General features: G+C 41.1%; 1 protein-coding gene across 3 annotated transcripts in view; it reads left to right on the top strand.

Annotated features, from left to right (window-relative positions):
* Nucleotides 1–9,884, top strand: part of mctp2a (multiple C2 domains, transmembrane 2a) — a 41,629-nt gene extending 31,745 nt beyond the window's left edge. For all 3 annotated transcript variants that reach the window (XM_014149112.2, XM_014149114.2, XM_014149115.2), the window contains 4 exons: nucleotides 4,107–4,216; nucleotides 4,385–4,494; nucleotides 6,614–6,711; nucleotides 8,967–9,884. In XM_014149112.2, coding sequence (XP_014004587.2) covers nucleotides 4,107–4,216; nucleotides 4,385–4,494; nucleotides 6,614–6,711; nucleotides 8,967–9,026 — 378 coding nt within the window. In that variant the 3' untranslated portion in view covers nucleotides 9,027–9,884. The remainder of the gene's footprint in view (nucleotides 1–4,106; nucleotides 4,217–4,384; nucleotides 4,495–6,613; nucleotides 6,712–8,966) is intronic.
* Nucleotides 9,885–21,054: the final 11,170 nt, after the last annotated feature.

The raw sequence follows: 21,054 nt of genomic DNA, 5'->3' as shown, positions 1-21,054 counted from the left end.
AAACAATAATTTTAATGCACGCCAACACCAAAAGGAGAAGACAAAAGAGTCATGGTCTTTATTCCTTATTCCTCCTATCTAGATATTTCCTTTCGTTTTAGTCGGGAGAGCGAAGAGTTAATGGGATGTGCATTATTGCTTTATGGTGGGGAAGTGTGGATCTGCTGCAAAGCCTCCAAGCAATGATCCCTCTGCAGTACGTCTAGGCCCAGGAATCATATCCATAATATGCTCAATATATTCTGTTGTGATGACCAGGGGCTACCTTCATATGGAGAGGGACACCCTCCGCTAAAAAACAGGCCCGTCCTCCAAATCCTGTCTGAAAGCAAAGGCTAATTCCTGGATGAAACTCTCATGATATGTGTGGATACACATAATGCAGCGTACGCTTAGCTGCACTGCATTTGTAATAAGAGCTTAGAAGAGACAATCCTGCGGCCAAATGTATATAGCAATGATATGACAATTGTGTGTTTGTATGAATAGTGAATGAGGATGTGCCGCTTTTATGGTATTCCTTTTAATAACGCTACTACTGAAATAGGATCATTAGAAGCAGGTCTTTATCATCTCAATGATTTGACAGTTTTTGGTTTCCTTTCACCTTAGTTTTTTCTTTAAGATTAAAAAAGAAATACGATTCTCAAAAAGCAGGGAGGAGATTTTTCAAAATACTTGTCCATGTATTGCGGAGTAACACAGTTTAAATCAAATAATTCCTGTTCCTTGAAATCCTCTCTGAAAGGTTTAACATGAGCCAGCTAAGACCATTCACACTCTCGTCTTTAATTTACTAATGAAGCAGTTGCCTGTGTTTGTTTTAAGCTGTCAGATTTAATTTAAAGTGGCTTATTTCTGTCGTATTATGGTTTTGCTGTCACTTAAATGTGATATCATGCAGGCAGATCAAGCAGTGTAGCTTTACACTTCATATCAAAGTCTTCTTTCAAACTATTTGGGGTTAAAGAGTGGTCAGTGTTAAAAATGTGATGACTTCAAAGGCACTACCTTTTTCCCTAGTCCTTTTGCGAAGATGTGAATGAAGGTTATCCCCTCTGAGAAGGTTACCATTAACACTCAAATATGTGTTTCCCCTGTTTTCCCCTGGAGGAAGGAAACATGTAAACCTCCGCTAGAGCAATAGAAATGTGAAGGCATGACGTTAAGGAGAGACGAAAGGCCGGGCTACGTTACAGCAGGATAATACACAACAGATCTCTCTCTCTCTCTCTCTGTCCTCAGGGAAAGAGACGGCTTACAAATTATGTGTGGCCAAAGTGACTTCCTTTTGGCCTTAGGTATCAATTGTGCAGATAGACAATATTTAATCATAACATAAAAAATACAAAGCAAAACAAGCCCATAGATCTCCATCATAATGAACAGAGAAGATAAAACAGGTCTCCTTTGGCCTTTGGCTGGTATGGCTGGTCTGGGGGAGGGCGAGCGGGAGCGATGCTCCTCAAGTACTGTCCAGGGGAGCAGGGGGTTGGATTCAGGGGTTGAGGAGGTGGCAGATTGAGCTGGAGGGGTGCTTTCGCTTAGCCCCTCAGACCGTAGTCACCATTGGGTCACCTTCAGCACACCGGCCAGACCGACTGCAGATTGTGATCAGTTATGTGCATTATGGTAGGTATGTACCCTCTAAAACGTACTGCTTCTGGGAGCTGCTCACTGCTCACTCGTTTGTTTGTGTATCTATTTGTTTGTTAGCCTGTTTTAACACCATACCAGAACCCATGCCAAAATCACAGGTGTTTTTCATTAAGATGTGCATTTCCGCGCCTTTGTGGAATAAGTCACTAGAAAATATTCAGTCAAGCTTTGAATGAATATTCAAATTTGATGCCATTTATTCAAATTAAAGCAATGTTAAATGAGCTTTCTTAAGCGTTTGATTATGCCCAACATGCCTGTGAAACCACATTTGCTATTTACCTTTGTGCAGGAGATCAAATCTGTTCCCATTACGCCGCCTTAAAAGGTAGCGTTTACCATTTTTTTCTGAAATGAGAATATGATTTGACACATGTTTTCTAATCAGTACACATTTACGATTTATGTGGTCCACCCCCCTCAGTATACCCATCCCTTTCCAAGCTGTTTTTTTTTTTTTTTTGCCAGGAGCACAGAACAGTTTTGTAAGGGGCTAAAAAGGGAAATGAACAAAGATAAATAATATCATCAGATGAGTGATGTAGTAAAGGACTTCCAATTTTCATCACTATGGAGATGGAGTACTTCAAGGGTCTTAAGGGAGATGAATGGTGATAATCAGGAGAGCTTGTTGATGCGTACTTTATAGTACATATCTTGTGGACCTTTTTTTTTATTCGAATGAAAGCTTAATAATGTTATCTTTGGATAATCTTTGTCTACATTTTATTTATTTATTTATTTTATCTTTGTTTAACCAGGTAGGCAAGTTGAGAACAAGTTCTCATTTACAACTGCGACCTGGTCATTTACCTTGTGCACACAGGTTTATCTATTACAGTTAAATAAGAGTTCATATCTCTTATCAGGTTTGAATCCTAATTCATGTTTAGGGGGCCTTAAACAAGTTCAGATAGAGATATGAAAGGGAATCTGAGCCTAACTGATGAGGCTCCATATCCAGTGAGCTCTAATTTCCCTGTGCGCAGCTCTCTCAGTCCATCAGGAGCACACAGACATGGATCTTAATGGCTTTTAGCAGGCAAAAATCTGCTTTGAATGAGAACTCAGGAGAAAGAGCTCAATTAACACCTAATGTGAAGTAAAGGATCTGCATTCACATTAGACTAAGGTTGGAGGTTTTCTTTATGCCTTGCTGCAGACAGTGCCATGTCTCTTCTATAGGATGATAAGCTACAGTACTCTCCCTCCGTCTCTATTGTATGACACTATGGGATAATAATCTCTTCACGGATCTCTCAGAGAAAGCATATTTGAAATATTTCCAGCAGCCTGGTAGGGGAGGCTCTCTACAGGGGTGGGAATTGCTCTCTTCCTGTGTTTGTTGTGGAGGAGACTTGGGACTGACAGTGGGGAGTCTATCTGTGCTGGGCTGGTGGACAGCGTGTTTTCCCAGGGGCTGCCTCATGAAACTCTGATAAAGGCATTCTGTCTGGACGCTGTCACTGAGCCCAGGCTGGGGCTGGAACTGCCTTCTAACACAAACATATAGACATCCTCAAGCCTCCTGTTAGACTCCATCAGATATCTTCCTCCCCCTCTCTCTCGCGCTTCTCTGTCATCATTTCTGTCATTATTTCCTCCTTTTGATGTCTTCTCAGCCCTCTTTAGCTCACATTACTGGTGTTATCATCTGCAGCCTCTCCTCTCCCTCTGGAAAGCTTCACAGTGCTGCTTCTTCTCTGCCGTTACCAGCACTCATCTGATCATGTCTATTTCAACTGAAGAATATCAATTTTTTCCCCACACTGAAATTGGCAGACACCATACCATGTCCATCTGGTCTATATAGAATGTCTGTATCATATCACGGCTTTTGCACCATGATATTAATTTAGCAATACAAAATGAACAATATAACACTATTAACACTACCTTGGTGATGAAAGTGGACATAGCCGAAGCCCATTCACATGATATGAGAGTCTTATATGAGTGAAAATATATCCAATGATTACAACCCTGTGATCTGGGATGGCTGAGCCACTGCTCTCTCACACACAGAGGTGTGAGGACAGAGAGCCAAACAGAGTATAGAGGAGGGTGGGATGGAACTGGCAAAACAAGTCTAAACCCGCCCCGTGGATTGGTTGCACCATGTAGCCTCTTTCTACTCTTCCTGTCTGGGTCATCTGGGATGCTGCCTGATTGCTGATGGCCATTTTATGTCCGTCTCATCCTCCAGTTAATCTGTGATTTAGATGTAGAGCACTTCCATTGTTTGTGGCGGACAAAAGCAGAAATCATGACAGCTTTCCAACGTTGAATCTGCCTCATTTTCAAAAGCATAGTCTGAAGAGACATTATAGCCATTCAATAGATTAATTACTCATGATAGTGCGGCAGAGATGAACTGGGCTTTGTTTGCTGCCTCAAACAATTGACATTCAGTACAGTAGACCTCATCAGTGCCTGTGTACTTTTAGGAATCTGGGAAAAAGGGACTGATGGAGAAAATCCATATGGTCCAAGAGATCATCATCACTGTCCAAAACATTTTGGATGAAATCGCATGCATAGGGGAAAGAGTCAAGAAGTAAGTTTGACATTTTATGTTTACAGTATACTGGTGAGTTCAATGTTCTCTTTAGCAGTGAGTGTATAATGCTTCGGCTAGCAACTACATTATTGATTGTGCAGTATCTCGTAACATCCTAGTCATAATGATATTCTGACTTTATTTGATGTAATATTTAATCCACAGCACATTCAACTGGTCTGTGCCCTTCCTGTCCTGCCTGGCCTGCTTGGTTCTCTTTGTGGCAACAGCAGCATTATACTACATCCCACTGCGCTACATTATCTTGATATGGGGTAAGTCAAATATACAGCATTATTTTTATTATAAATAATGTAATTTGTAATGAATAGCTCCCCTTCGGCAAAACATTTTTGAAATAAGACAATTACAGTAAATAGCACTTACATCCATTATATAAGTCATTTGAACACTCACACCTCTTGAATGCCCAGAGCTCAGGCTGCTAGCTCCAGAGGCCCATTGTGCTCAGAGCTCTGCTCAGTGTGAGATGTAAGCAGGCCAGTCTAAGGCTAGGCCCAGGGTCTGTGAGAAAACAAAGCCGAGCAGCGAGGCAGGGAGAACATCATGCTGTATATAAAACAGGATGTCCTTGGGCAGTGTAGGCTGCTGGTGCAAACCCTCATTATCTGCTCCAGTCCTACAGAGATAGACAGTTGCCTCAGCGGTCGGAGGGAAACAGACACTCCTCCTCCAGCTGTTAGCCAACAACTAACTGTACTTCTACACTGCCTCCAACACAATCGATACCAAAATCATATCAAACAACAGCACTGATACACTCTCCTGACTCCACAGTTAACCCCCATGTCTGGTTGCAAGGCAAGCCTTTCATGTAGTCTGCACACATTTAGGTCCTTAGGTTCTTTGTGTACACATCGAGGTAAGCGCTGTAGCTAGCAGTGAGTATATGGTCCCATTATGGTCTGTTTTCTTTCCAGAACTACTGTGGAATGCAACCAAATGGGGAGAAATAACAGTATTGAGCAAAGAATAAACTTATTTGATTGAGTGATGTGGAAAGGTAGTTGGGAGTGGGGTGGTGATAGGGGGAAGGGAGGTTGGTGGTAATCTCTGCTCTGGGCTATTGTACTGAATGTGTACTCAGAGGACCTGAGTCGCCTTTGGATACAGACTAAAGTGTATGTTCTGCAGTCAACTATCAGGCTCTGTTCAAAAGCTGTCATGGATGTGTGTGTGTCTGCCTGCATTATAGCATGCTCTGTACGGTTGTGCTGACAACCTCTACATTTGTGATGATACATATCCATTGCACTGTCCATACAACCCCACCACCTTATTGATGTACTGATTCAATTTAGTTCCTGGGGATCAATTCAAATAGCATCACAGGGTGCAATTTCATACAGTGGTGAACATAGCCATGGGAAGTAGGGGTGCTGAGGGTGCTGCAGCACCCCCTGATAAATCAGGGGGAAAAAATAAAATCATACAAAAATAATTACAAATATACAGTATATATTTTTCTCACTGGGCCTTTACTAGTATTAGCGGACCGATATAGACGTCTGTTGCTTTGCTTTGGCAAGAAAGGTAGTTGGTAGTTAATTAAGAACAGTATCTTGCAAGATTCAATAATTGGAATTGTAAGAGTAGTTGCCCTGTCATTTACATCAAAACGTGCAAAGTTATGGGCAAAGACACAAAACATCCATATCAAATAAAATATTTGTCGTGATCAAATAACATGGAAAACAACCACTTTTTGTGCAGTATTAATTGACCATCCTTACAAACCACTTAAAGCAAATGTACATTACTGTGTTGTACATAGGCTGGTCATCTAGGTTTGTACCTGCAGACTTTCCATCAGCCTGAAGAAAAACAATGCACAATACTGTAATTGAGTACATTGAGACATCAAGTGGTTTGTGATGATGTGGCTTAGTTGGCAGAGCATGGAGCTTGCAATGCTAGGGTTGTCGGTTTGATTACCACAGTGCTACAAAGTATGAAAATGTATGCACTCACTACTGAAAGTTGTTCTGGAAGAGCGTCTACTAAAATGGAAAAGGAATGAATAGACCATTTCAGTTTTCACATAGAAATACAGTGTAAGTTGCATTTACAAAGTATTTCAAGAAACTGGAAAACATATCAAGTATTTTTATATTTCACAAATATTATCAGATTAACTGTTTTGTACAGATAATTATCACACTCAAGTTACAAATCCTGGTAAACACTCAAATACATTTAGTAGAAACATTTTCACAAAGGCTTTACTACTGTAGTCCTGTATTAGTGGACCGATATAAACGTAGCTATGGAGGTGAAAGAGCTAGCGATGGGGTCGCAATATTTTTTTATCATTGTGAAAATATGCAGGTCTGGATGACACCTTTATTTATTAATGTGTCCTTGTTTTCACAGGCGTTAACAAATTTACCAAGAAGCTGCGCAACCCGTATGCCATTGACAATAATGAAATACTGGATTTCATCAAGAGGGTGCCTTCTGATGTTCAAAAGGTAAGGGTCCAATTTTCCATACAGACAGAGGGAGGGAATTCCCTGAAGATATCTGCATTATTTGCTCTAACAGAATTCCCAAGTGTTGGGGAAATATATCCTCTGGCTTTGTTTGATTATTAATGGACTCACGCCTTTAAAGCACCCATGGCCCAATTATTTCTGGCAGTGGTTTGATGCAGTCGCCCCGGTGCCTGGATGTGTTCTACTCTGATCTGTCCTCTGCCATATCGCTCCAGCCTCGTTCCTGATTAGCAGTTTTGTCTCTCTGTGATAAAAGTGCTGTGGCATCTGGGCCTATGATTGGCCAGGGGACGGTGGAGGGCCCCTGATGGCTGTAGTTGTGTGTGGCTGGTGTGCCCAGCTCTGAGTCAGTTGAGACACTCTGACGTGGCCCCTGTCACATCAGGGTGGGGGAGTCAATGAATGTAGTCGTGAGCCCCGGCCGTCCTGCTGGCTGCCATATGTGATCATATATTAGCCATGGCTGATATGTCATTTGCGATTACATCACAAGGCTGATAGTAAATAGCTGCCAGGGCAGGGTGCTGTACTTTAACTGGAGCTGGGTGTTCATCCTGTTCACCCTCTGTTCTGTTCTCTGACTGAGAGAGAGGCTGAGTGTGGGCAGGAAATAGAGCAGCACTGCTCCTTCCTCTCCCAGGTACTTTACAGACAGTATTCAGCCAGGATACGCGACTGTCTGGATCTGGAAAGACACTCTGAACCCCAGTCTCTTTCTCTGCTGCCCCCTTGATGTCCCTCTAAGAGTTATTGCCAAATGTTCAGTGATGTTGTTGGAGAGAAGCCTATGTGATTTTTCAGCTGAGCAAGTTGGCAAAATAACATGAATACATTTAGTTTCACCATCTTTTATATGTCTCACATCTTTTATATGTGACACATTTGTTCAAGTTTTGAAAATGACCATGGGGACAATACTTTTTAGTTTATGGATCAGCTATGTCCTGGATGTTGGCTACAAATCATTCATGATGACTCACCACTACATAAACCTCTGCGAATAATAATGTTGCTGAATAATACAAACACAATAACCATAACAATACACCACAGATTGCTGTTGTGACCTTACAACTTCATCCCTTAGAAAGGCCTAGGTATGGACACAGTCGAGCCATATTACAAAGGCTGGAAATGGACTCCTTTCTCACAGCAAAATTACTTGGCAATTAGAGCCTGTGCAAATCTACAAAGCCCCCCTCAAACCGGGACTTCTGACAGGAGTGTGTCTGTCCTGAAATAAGAAGCATCTGTCAGTTCTGAGAACAGTTTCATGTTCTGTTGCAGACCGCAGTCACTTTGTTCCCTCATTCATTCCATCTCCCATTCTAATAATCAGGGTTTGGTAATTAGTATGGAGTCTCTACCTTGATTCAACAGAAACATGTTATTGTTGTAGCAAAAACAAATGCTTTTGAAAGCAAATTTTCTTAACTTCATCTTCTTGAGTTTCTAAATCTTTTTCAAACTAATGTTTCACATAGTTTTTATTTTATTTCATATTTTTTGGCCTGTTACTTTCACTACAAAAATTACACAATGATACCAGATATTTCAGATACTTACGTTATTTAAATCATAAGTTCCAATTTGGAAGTTTAATTCTAGATTTTCCGCCTTAATTCCTGTTACAAATATTTTTGGACATATAGGAATCTGTGACTGATTTCCAAAACATTGAATGACACAATTGTTGATGTTGAGCCTCATAATTCTACAGTGCCAACATACTGTAGCTGAAAGGAAAAAGGGGTTTAAGTTCAAATGCCAAAGTGGCAGGTCTCTTTTTTCGTATGAAATCTGTCATCTTTGAGTTTCCATTGAAGCATATAAAAGTCGACATCTCATCGATGCTAGTTGCTACTTTAGTCAAGAAACCTGGCTGAGGCTATTCTTTGCTACGTATAAAGTTTTCTCAGAAAGGACACAACTTGCACGAGCGATTATGCAGTTTACTCCCTCACTGGCAGGTTGTCTCAAAAGTTGATGACAGCTTCTAATATTGCGATTGTGGCAGAGGAGGGGGGCGTACACTGGTACGGAACCCTTGACTTCTCAAATCCTTCCTCCCTGTGATTAATCCCCTCTGCTCCTGTGTTTATAAAATGATTCATTACAGGCGAGCCCGCCTCGCTTTCCTCTGCACCAGCTTTCCTCGGGGGAGCCATTACCGTGCGCTCTACTGAGCTCAGATTACCTGTCTCCGACCAAACTCCTGTTTGTTTTTACAGGTGCAGTACAGCGAGCTGAGAGCGCCTAGTGTCCAGAGCCCACCACGAAGGAGACGGTAAGCCCCTTTGACGTGCTGGATGAAAGGACCTGGCTCCTTCTGAAAATGGCACAGCCCAGTCTGCTACGATGACAATGCTCCAGTGCCAGCAGAACCTGCGACCCCTTATCCCCCTGCTCCCCCCTCTCCTGTGCCCCTTGCTGCGGGGGTGCAGTCAGCCACTCTCCCGCTTGTGCGTCTGCCACCCCCCTGACAGGGGGCTGTGCACTACACCGGGCTAGGAGGGCAGCACATGGAGCTGTCAATCCCAGAGCCAGAGACGCCGTCCGCCCACTCCGGCCCAGCTTGCATCCATTCATGCATTTTATAAAAAGAATGAGAGCTAGAGTTTGGTTTAACTCAAACCACTGCTGTTTTGCTTTATGGATTTGAGTAGTAACACCTTGATCAGACTTGACAGCCTCATTGCATCAAGGCTGTGTAAAATATTCTGCAGTCAAACTTTTTTCAATTTGTAATCCAACATTTGTGCTGGATGTGTGTGCAACAAAAGTTAAACATTCCCCTGTTGCTACTATTTCTGTCAAGTCTATGCATACAATTTGATGTTCATGTTGGATTTATCCAACATATACACCACACGAAACGCTCTGCAACGCAATGCTGCTAGTCAAACACAGTGTTCCATTGGAAATGAATGTACTTCTGGTGTACAAAATGCGCCTTCGGTCAGATTAAGGCGTTCAACTGAACTGCTGCAATGCTTTGACTCATTTACATTTTCATTTCAAATAAGGGCAAATGGGTAAATACAATACTGTAACTGTGCTAAATCCAGTTATTACTTTGTGGTCACATTTATTTAATATTATAATTCTTTTTTTTTTAAATTAAAACCCCCCCTCTCCGGGGGACACATCTTGTTTGTTTTTTTTACAGCTTTTCTGCTACATATAATCAAATCAAATCAAACTTTATTTGTCACATGCGCCGAATACAACAAGTGTAGACCTTACCATGAAATACTTACTTACAAGCCCTTAACCAACAGTGCAGTTCAAGAAGAGTTAAGAAAATATTTACCAAATAAGCTAAAGTAACACAATAAAATAACAATAAGGAGGTTATATACAGGGGGTACCGATACCGAGTCAATGTGAGGGGGTACAGGTTAGTCGAGGTAATTTGTACATGTAGGTAGGGGTGAAGTGACTATACATAGATAATAGCAGCAGTGTACAAAACAAATGGAGTACCAGTCTTTATTTTTACTATTTTCTACATTGTAGAATAATAGTGAAAGACATCAAAATTATAAAAACACATATGGAATCATGTAGTACCCAAAACAGTGTTAAATAAATCAAAATATATTTTAGATTCTTCAAAGTAGGCATCCTTTGACTTGATGACAGCTTTGTACACTCTTGGCATTCTCTCAACCAGCTTTACCTGGAATGCTTTTCCAACAGTCTTGAAGGAGTTCCCACATATGCTGAGCGCTTGTTGGCTGCTTTTCCTTCACTCTGCGGTCCAACTCATCCCAAACCATCTCAATTTGGTTGAGGTCGGGTGATTGTGGAGGCAGGGTGATCTGATGCAGCACTCTATCACTCTCCTTCCTGGAAAAATAGCCTCTACACAGCCTGGTGGTGTGTTGGGTGATTGTCCTGTTGAAAAACAAATGATAGTCCCACTAAGCCCAAACCAGATGGGATGTGCCTTGAATTCTAAATAAATCAGTGTCACCAGCAAAGCACCCCCACCACATAACACCTCCTCCTTCATGCTTTACAGTGGGAAATACACATGCGGAGATCATCCGTTCACTCACACCATGTCTCACAATGACACAGCAGTTGGAACCAAAAATCTCAAATTTTGACCGTGTTTCTTAGCCCAAGCAAGTCTCTTCTTCTTATTGGTGTCCTTTAGTGGTTTCTTTGCAGCAATTTGACCATGAAGGTCTGATTCACAGTCTCTTCTGAACATTTGATGTTGAGATGTGTCTGTTCCTTGAACTCTGTGAAGCATTTATATGGGCTGCAATTTCTGAGGCTGGTAACTCTAATGAACTTATCCTCTGCAGCAGAGTTAATTATGGGTCTTCCAAACCTGTGGCGGTCCTCATAAGTCATTGTATTGACTGACCTTCATGTCTTAAAATAATGATGGACTGTCATTTCTCTTTGCTTATTTGAGCTGTTCTTGACATAATATGGACTTGGTATTTTGCCAAATAGGGCTATCTTCTGTATACCCCCCTACCTTGTCACAGCACAACTGATTGGCTCAAACGCATTAAGAAGGAAAGAAATTCCACAAATTAACTTTAAAGAAGGCACACCTGTTAATTGAATTGCATTCTAGGTGACTATCTCATGAAGCTGTTTGAGAGAATGACAAGAGTGTGCAAAGCTGTCATCAAGGCAAAGGGTGGCTATTTGAAGAATCTCAAATATAAAATATATTTGGATTTATTTAACACTTTTTTGGTTACTACATGATTCCATATGTGTTATTTCATAGCTTTGATGTCTTCACTATTATTCTACAATTTAGAAACTAGTAAAAATAAAGAAAAACTCAAACTTTTGACCGGTAGTGTATATCATTATTTTAATTGAAATGTCAATTCACTGTACAATCCTTTTTTTATAATGAAGAATACATTTTCAGAATCGAGCCAAAGGAAAGTTTGATACATGCAACTTTGAGTTTCCAGTCTACTGTGCAACTTCTCAGGTTTCCTGTTTTGGTATGTGCTTCTATGTATATCCTGGAATCCATTTTTTTTAATGAATTGTAAAATATAGCAACAATCCCATTTCAGACTGGAGTTGTTGCAGACTGATTTTGTCCCTAACTACACTGTACTGGGGATGGATTAGGCCACTTCTATCCCTGTATACACAGTAAACACATCTGATTGCACAACACACCCATTGTAACAGAGCTCATGCATTGGCCACCACTGTGCCTTGGTTACTGAGCTCACATCAAAGCACTGTACGTCGGTCCAGTGCGGTGGCTAATGCAGCGCTTTGTTGCCTTCTCACAATAACAGGGTCCACATGAGAGAGAGCTCATCTCTCCCAGAGAGTACTCCCCATCCTCAGCACTTAGTGCTTCACATTTCCATTAAAATCACCTCCACTGTCTAATGGTGGCTACACAGACAAACACGCGCACACACACACACAGCTCCATGATAGTCTTTCTCTCCATGATGGAGTTCTTGGAAGAGTAACATATGGTTTCTTTTCCATCAGACATAATCCTCAATCAGAGGGTATTTTACGGTTTGCTTCGAGGCATCTTCAAGTTATTCACAATGATTAGCCTCAAGCACTGATGTGATGTTACTTAGAGATGATTATTGGTGTGTTTGGAAGATTGTTTTAGATCTTATATGTATTAGATTTGAATGTGATGATTTTCAAACTGTTTTATCCTTGATGGGCCTACATTAACTGGCTCTTTCATTGCCTTTGAGAAATTACTCTCTCTTTTCAATGGGAAATCAATTATTCTCATGACATTTCTAGACTAAGAACATATTGCTTGATGGATCAAATCCATGTGGAATACTTGTCGCACATATAACAGTGGAACTTTAATCATATAACATGTTGTTATCAGAGTTCTTAGAGATTGGCCTTTTTAATCATTGGCTCTCCAAACAGTAGGCCGTTAAAATAACTTACTGTTAAGTTGGTGTGTTTTCTCAGTTAAATAAATAAACAAGTAAGTAACACTTAAAAATAGCCCTAGTTTAAGAAGAGTTTGGGCTACGGTGAGCCCTGGACCTCAGCACTGGGAATTTGTTCCTACTGATTGGTGTGTTGAGCATCCCAGTCGGGCTGCGGGCGCTCCCCCTCCTCTGCAGTAGCAAGCTGGTGAAAGAGCATCCGTCTGTGCTTTGTGAAGAGTTTGATTGGCTCAGGGGGACCCGGTGGAGCCCCGGGCTATCTCTTTTGACAGCCTGATAGAGACATCACTGGGCTCTCCCAGGAGCTGCCACCAGGGGTCCATTTCAAAGTGAGGGGGAGTCGAGGTGACCCTGAGCTTCTGACGAGCTAAATCCCACACACAAGCTGAAGTCCTGCTGCATTCTGGGCTCCACTGGGGGCAGGTGGGGCTGGCATGGAGAATGAGGAGGGGTGGGGTTCCCACAGACCACTGAGGAGATCCAATGAGGTGTCCCTGAGAGGTGAAACCAATTAAGCTTCGCTCCCAGGGTACTGTTAATCAACATATTTTAACAAACTCCAAAAACGCCACACCAGAATGTCTGTATCTCACACATACAGTTAGATGTGTTCTGCAATATGTTTCATCCTACAGACTCTTGTTTGGATTCAATGCAGAACTTCTGAAAATACAAAACAGAACTTTCCAAAGAGAAATACTGCAATTGCTTACTGATGATAAATTGTTTCTGAAAGAAAGGACCAAATTACTATAAAAGGTGACATTTTGTCTTCACGTTAAAACCACTTCATGTACCATAATGTATGACATGAGCATTGTTGGCCAATATTGATGAATTGAGCCTGGCTCTGGGGACTTCTGGGAACTACGAGGTTGGAGCTTTCATCAGTAAAGATATTATTGAGGCAAATTACATCATTGGCATTGAGAGGTCATGGTGAATAGGCTGTCTGCTTCCCAGCTGTCAAGTCAATAGCTGAGCTTTTGGGCTTGGACGCTCTCTGTGTAATTTTGAGTCATTCGAAGTCAATGAAATAAAGAGAATAAATAAATGGCAACTGCCATTGCATTCTCACAGACCATACTTTCTCTCTCCTTTTTATAGAGGTAATCATATTTAATAAATTATTTATAACTGTATTTCCTCCAGGGAAAAGCCCATATCTCATCAGAGGAAGCCACCATGCAATCTGGTCCCTGAATGCATTAGAAACTCCCTAGATATTTTACAAGCTCGCTAATGAACATTTGAGCCAGTTAACATTGCCTGGATCATATTTTTTCCACTAGTTGTTGTTGTTGTTGTGCACTGCGTGGCAGTGATGTCTTCATCAGCCTGTCAAAAAAAAGTGCCTGCAGCTGTGGTAGATCCCCCCCCAGAGCCTGTCACACTCCTTGTTTCCATGGTAGTCCTTCAGGCAGCACCACAGGCAGGCTGTGCGCAAGGACCCCTACAACCTGTTTTTTCAGCAGTCGCTTCTGTGATGTGTAGCTCCGAAGCGGGCGTCAAACTAGCAAGCGCAAGCGCAAACACATAGAACACTGATCCCTTCTGTCCTTCACAGGTGTACCACCCTGCCTTTCAGAGGATGCCAGCAAGGGCTTCATTTTAATATTCCACTACATTCCGCACCTCTTTTTAGTAATTGTTACATGAGCGATTTCATGATGGTTCTCTGACCTCCCATCATGGAGACACTATATTACCACAGTGCATCAGAGTAACAGAGGCACTACGCTTGGGTATACTTACAGGTGTCAAATCTATTTGCTTCTAGTCATTTGTTCTAGTTGTACCATTTGAAAAACGGGCCAAAGAGATTAGCACTAATGCCCTGAGTCTGGGCTGCCATGAATTAAAACGCCAGAGGTCAGGGCCTATCCTAAGAGGACCTTGACACCAATAAAGTGGCAGGCTTTCCTCGAATCAACTCAGTAACGAGATCCAAATGAAGGCCAGATTGTGTTGCTACAGTCCCAGATTGTTCAGCCTCCATAAGCATGTGCCTGAGGAGACTGCATGGAGAGCTTTTAAAAAGACGTCCAGGGCTTTATTCAGGTGCCAGTTTGCATTGTAGGAGTCGGTTTATCCTCAAAGTCAACTAGAAAAAAGCCAATCCAAACTGTTTTTATACTGTCAGTGTTGCTCTTTATTCAAGAACCAGCTCTAATGACAGGAATACTAGAAAGCGCAAGAACAGGGACTGATATGGTCTCTAGGATTAGGGGTGAAAATATGACTATGTTAACAACAAAGAGAAATATGACTGCTAATGGTGGCTGTTTCCAAAAGTCACAGTTTGGTAATAATTTATACCGTGGTCCACTGTACTCTGTGGTGTAAAGACATTTCAAAAGCCATGATTCTTTGTAACATATCAAGAATAGATGGTAGCCTTTAAGATATTAAATGAAATCATTGGCCTTTAAAAGCATCTCTCCGGGGGCAGCCTGCATTAATAAATTCAACTGATACTGCTTTAATATTATTCAGAGTGCATTAAAATGAAGCGAACAGCTGGGTTCATGGCCGGTCTCTGGAGCATTGCCTGGGTCGTGAGTGGTGGTTGAATGCAAAGCATGTCTGATGCAGTGCGGCGGCCCTGCGCGCTGGATGCAGGGCCACAAGGTCTCTGTGTTACAGGTGCAGGCCTGACAGGCGCTACTCTTGGATCAGGGGGTCCTGGGTACTGACATGGGCCTCAGGGCAGTGACCGTTCTGCCGATCTCGGAACAATGTCACACGTGAACAGAAACCAGGGCCTTGCAGCCAATCAGGAAAGCCTTGCTGTTATTACTGTGCTACTGTTACTGAGAGAATAAAGTGTTGACAAAAACTTCCAGTAATCTATAAATGAACACTATTTCAAAATACTGTGTGTACTTTAATTAAGCTAGCTAGGGCAATGTCATTCAGAGGCATTTGCACTGGTTTCAACCTTGTTTTCTTATTCTTCAAAATACCTATCCAAGACTCCCTGAAAAACAGTGGCAACTGTTACTGTGTTTATCCTGGTAAAATAAATAAAATAAAAATGAAGCTATACAACCTTGACAAAGAACCTTTAACATCTTTGTAGGAAAAACACAGGGCTGACTTTTAAAAAAAGAAAAGCAACAGAACTGTAAAGCCTTTGTTAACTTCTTGTGTTACCTCGGTGCTCTGTATTTAGTGTGAGCGTCAGGCAACAATACACAGAATAATCTAACTGCATATTTCATTTTAATTAACAGTGATATAACAAATTGTGACTATAAGCCTCCTGGGGAAAGAGCACAATATTTGGTTTGATGAATCTGCTAAAGCCACCGATAGTCTCGCCGTTGCTAACCCCAGGGGATATCCGGTATCATTATAGATAAGGACAGATCTCCTTTTTGTCTCACTGAAAGAGAGGAAGGGAAAAACACATTTCCAAGAGTGGCTGGCACATGTGTGACTGAAAAGTGTTCAATATTAATAGCCTTTCATCAAGGACACAATTAGGACACCTCTATTTGACACATTCTATAGCATCAGAATGAATATGTATATGCAGTCCCTAGGAAGGAGACATAGCAGAATTACAAAGTGAAATCACAGTGGGCAAACCTAGTAGAATGAAGAAGCCCACAACATGACAATCAGGAGCTGATATATTTTGATCTGCTGTGAATTTAAAAGAACCAAGAGACTAAAAGTATATTATAAGCCCTATTCATAATTTACAGCCTAGGACAAGTTGCATATTTACACAAATTAGCATACATTTATACAGCTACACATTTGAAATATCAACAGACACACAATCACACACTATACAAACATATCATGGCCATACGACTTTCATCTTATAGAGAAACCAACGGTATTGCAGGAACTACCTCTCGTATATCTTCAATCAGTGTTTTTATCCAAAGCTACTTGTGTGTTTCATGCCTCTCCTTCTTCCCCAGCACAATGCATATTGCATTTGGTCATGTATATTTTCATTGCTTATTCATTTGATGCTTGAATTAAAGTGGGAAATCCTAATAAACATAGCTTTATAGATGATGTGTCACTCTTCTAAATCTGATCAACAGTGGTCCTTTTAAGTTTCTGAAATGACTGCAGTTAGGCTACACATGACTGTGAAGGTTCTGTGGCAAAACCCTTTGATGCTGAGTTTTAACTGTGAGTGAAGTAATGTTTAAGCCTGGACAGTGTGTGTTTGTTTGGCTGGGCAGTTGAGTGAAGAGAATAACCCCATGGAGTTCCCCTCCAACACAGCAGCAGCCTTCTCCTCAGTAGTAGTGTCAGTGACACCAGCCCAGTGTGCCAGGCAGCAGCAGATACCATCAGGCCCACTAACCAGGCCTGCTAATTACTGTCTCCTAACAGGTCCTCCAGTGCTGAGGCAATGTATGCTCTCATTTCAGATTAAAAAACAAATGCATACGGAAAAAAGGATCAATTACAGGAAGGGACAGAAAAAAATCCATCCCCTAGCAGAGTAATTAGACGTAGACTTTCATTGGAAGCGCTTGCTCTGTGATGAAGGTTTAAAGAGTCCAGTGGCAGAGACACTAAAACTGTGTTTTATTTACGACGCTGCCGTGTCACCCACCGGGGCCCAATTAGGCTGTGACTGATGCCTCTGAAAGCTCCTTGCTGCTCCTCTTTGACAGGAAATGAAAGCTCCAATTGCTCACGTCCTTCCACTGACCCGCAGGCTCCAGGCTCTGGCTTCAACCTGTTTCACTGCAGTCTAGGCTGGTGGGGAGCAATGACTTCAACACGCCGTCGTCTCTGACTCCAGACTTTTTCCAGCATTTCACATCACTAATCTGTGTCAACAGAGCAGAGCGCCGTGATGATGTGAACGTTTATGGAATACAATTCTTCAAGGCAAGTTCATAAGACACAAATGGTCTTGTAGGCTTAACCTGGACTCAGGGGTAGATGTAACATATTAAATGTAAATCTGTCTCCCTCCATTTAGTATGATACAGTATGTTACGTTTCATATGGTATATTTTAGTTTGTGGTATATTTTAGTTTGTCCATCATCCATTTCATATATGTTATGAATTGCAATTCATACAATATGTTATGAATTTGCAATAAGTATGATATGTTACGAATTCCAATTTCTTGTGCCTAAAGTTAACCAGGTGGCTAGGTGGCAAATGTTAGCTAGGCTATGGGTTAAGGTTAGGGTTAAGGTTAGGATTAGGAGTTAGGGTTAAAGGTTAAGGTTAGGGTAAAGGTTATCTAACATGCTAAGTTGTTGCAAAGTAGATAAAAAGTAGTAAGTAGTGGCAAAGTTGCAAATTAGCTAAAATGCTAAAGTTCTCCATGATGTGATTAGGGGGACCACATGTCCCGGATTGTGCAGGTCAGTCACGCATTTTAGCCCTTTGTCACGCATTTTATCAACAAATGCAAACACCACTAATTTACAAAAAAAGTTGATTTGTCCCTTATTTCAGTCAGACGTTCCAACCTGTCTCTTTTGCAGTGACGTTATGCTTTTGACAAGATATACAATATATAATAAGGATGTGGTACTGGTGATGTTTAACACGTTTCCAATCGTTCTTGAGATCTGATATTCTGCTCAACGGAAGATGTGAGGTAGGCCAATGTCATATCATCAACCAATCACTTATCAAATCCTTTCGGTCTAAATTCCAGCTAAACTTGGAGAGGACAGCTAACTAAAGCGTGCGTCTGACAAAGAGCTACAAAAGTAAGTAAATAGCTGTATTAGACTGAAAATATATAAGGTGATTTTGTCAAACTTGTGAGGCTCTCCATGCTCATTAGTTGCTCATTCAACATATTTTCTGCTACTTTACTCAGTGCGGTTTTCAATGTCTCCCTTCAATGTCTACTTGAGACCAACCAGAAATATTCCCAGATTTTCATAAAATAGCCACACATATTGTCTCTCATTTCTGCTTGACCAAATTTTGCGTGGGGCAAAAGAGTAGGCTTCAATTAGCTAGTTCGGTGCATCGGGCGTTCTGTGCAGCAGGAGGAGGATTTTTGCAGGACAATACCCAAATTGTCCTGCATTTGGGTATTTTAAATGTGGTCACCCTAGAAAGTCCTGCAACATCATCCCTTTGTCCCGCATTTGGGTATTGGAAATGTGGTCACCCTATATGTGATTCTCACACGCAACCTTTGGGTTGCTAGACGTTCGTGTTATATGCCCACCTATTCTCCCTGACTAACTACCCTCCTTCGTTTTTGGCTTAAGTAAGCTTATGTAACCATACCAAACGTAACATATAAAAATTTGAGTGTCACAGTTTTACATTTACTATGTTACGTCTTTGAGGCTAGGCTGGTAGGCTATACATTTACTATCATGCATGGCAACCTCCTGTACTGTTTCTTAGATTGAGATGTTAAACAACATCTACTGTACAGTATTGCAGCATACTGAATGAGCAGGTCTCTTACCTACATGAGGGAGCTGTGTGGCTGTTCCACAAGAAACGGTCCTGATTGCCATGTTGGATTGCATTCTTATATCAGCTTCAGACAGTTTGTCAGAGTAATTTTCTTAATTAACTGCGATGTGCTCTGATTAAACTGATATTTACCAATTTACATCCTTTCAGGCCGTGTTGAGCTTTAAATTGCCTTTCATAGACTCCAAGCATGTGTTTTATAACCAGAAGATACAAACAGAGCGTAAAATGATCTACTCATGTTTCTACACAACATTAAAAGAGTTGTGTGTTATTTTGCATGAACACATACATGTGGAAGATTGTTATATTCACCATTTTTTTTGTCAACCATCTACACAAAATACTCTGTAATGTCAAAGTTAAACACAAATTCTAACATTTGCAACAACAACAAAAATATATATATATATATATATATATATATATATATATATATATATATATATATATATCGTGATGAGATAAGTCTCTAAGAGCTTTGTGCACCTGGATTGTACAATATTTGCACATTATTCTTTTTAAAATTCTTCAAGCTCTGTCAAGTTGGTTGTTGATCATTGCTAGTCAGCCATTTTCAAGTCTTGCCATAGATTTTCAAGCCGATTTAAGTCAAAACTGTAACTATGCCACTCAGGAACATTCAATGTCATCTTGGTAAGCAACTCCAGTGTATATTTGGCCTTGTGTTTTAGGTCCTGCTGAAAGGTGAATTTGTCTCCCAGCGTCTGTTGGAAAGCACGTGGGTGATTGAAAGATGAATTGAGGTCATCTGAACTGAACCAGGGTTTCCTCTAGGATTTTGCTTGTGCTTAGCTCTATTCCGTTTCATATTATCATTAAGAAAACTCCCTTGTTCTGGCTGATGACAAGCATACCATAACATGATGCAGCCACCAACATGCTTGAAAATATGAAGAGTGGTACTCAGTGATGTGTTGTGTTGGATTCGCCCCAAACATAACACTTTGTATTCAGAATATTAAGTACATTTCTTTGCCACAGTTTTTGCAGTTTTAGTTAGTGCCTTATTGCAAACAGGATGAAAGTTTTGGAATATTTTTATTCTGTACAGGCTTCCTTCTTTTCATTCTGTCAATTAGGTTACTTTTGTGGAGTAACTACAATGCTGTTTATCCATCCTAGTTTTCTCCTATCACAGCCATTCAACTCTGTAACTGTCTTGCTGTTGCTAGCTAATTTGTCCTGGGATATAAACATTGGGTTGTTATTTTACCTGAAATGCACAAGGGCCTCTACTCTGACAATTAATCCACAGATAAAAGGATAAAAGTTTGTTTCTAGTAATCTCTCCTCCTTCAGGCTTCTCCTTCTTTGGACTTTATATGGCAGTTGGCAACCAACTTTAAGGTGCATTACCACTACCAACTGGACTGGAATGTGGACCTCGGTTCATCTTTCAATCACCCACATGGGTATATGCTCCCAAAAACCAATGAGGGAGAGGCGGGACTTGCAGCGCGTCAAGTCCCACAAATAGAACCAAGTTATATTTTAGCGACTGGCTACACAGACACTCATTGATGTGCACGAGCAGTGTGGGTGAAATGATTGAATAACATGTATGTGTAAATGTATTTTGCGGTCAGCATGTTAGCCTCATGGTGAAATCCCTGAGTGGTTTCCTTCCTCTCCGGCAACTGAGTTGTAGTGATTGGGTGTATTGATACACCATCCAAAGTGTAATTAATAACTTTACCATGCTCAAACGAATATGTCGGCTTTTAATTATTTTTTTTTTGCAGTCTACCAATTGGAAAACCTCCCTGGTATTTGTGGTTGAATCTGTGATTGAAAATCACAGCTCGACTGAGAGACCTTACAGGTAATTGTATGTGTGGTGTACAGAGATGAGGTAGTCATTCACAAATCATGTTAAACACTATTATTACACACAGAGTGAGTCC

The sequence above is a fragment of the Salmo salar genome, chromosome ssa16, assembly GCF_905237065.1.
Source record: "Salmo salar chromosome ssa16, Ssal_v3.1, whole genome shotgun sequence".
Taxonomy (NCBI): domain Eukaryota; kingdom Metazoa; phylum Chordata; class Actinopteri; order Salmoniformes; family Salmonidae; genus Salmo; species Salmo salar.
Note: the sequence above shows the minus strand (reverse complement) of the source record. Positions and strands in the feature narration are given on the sequence as shown.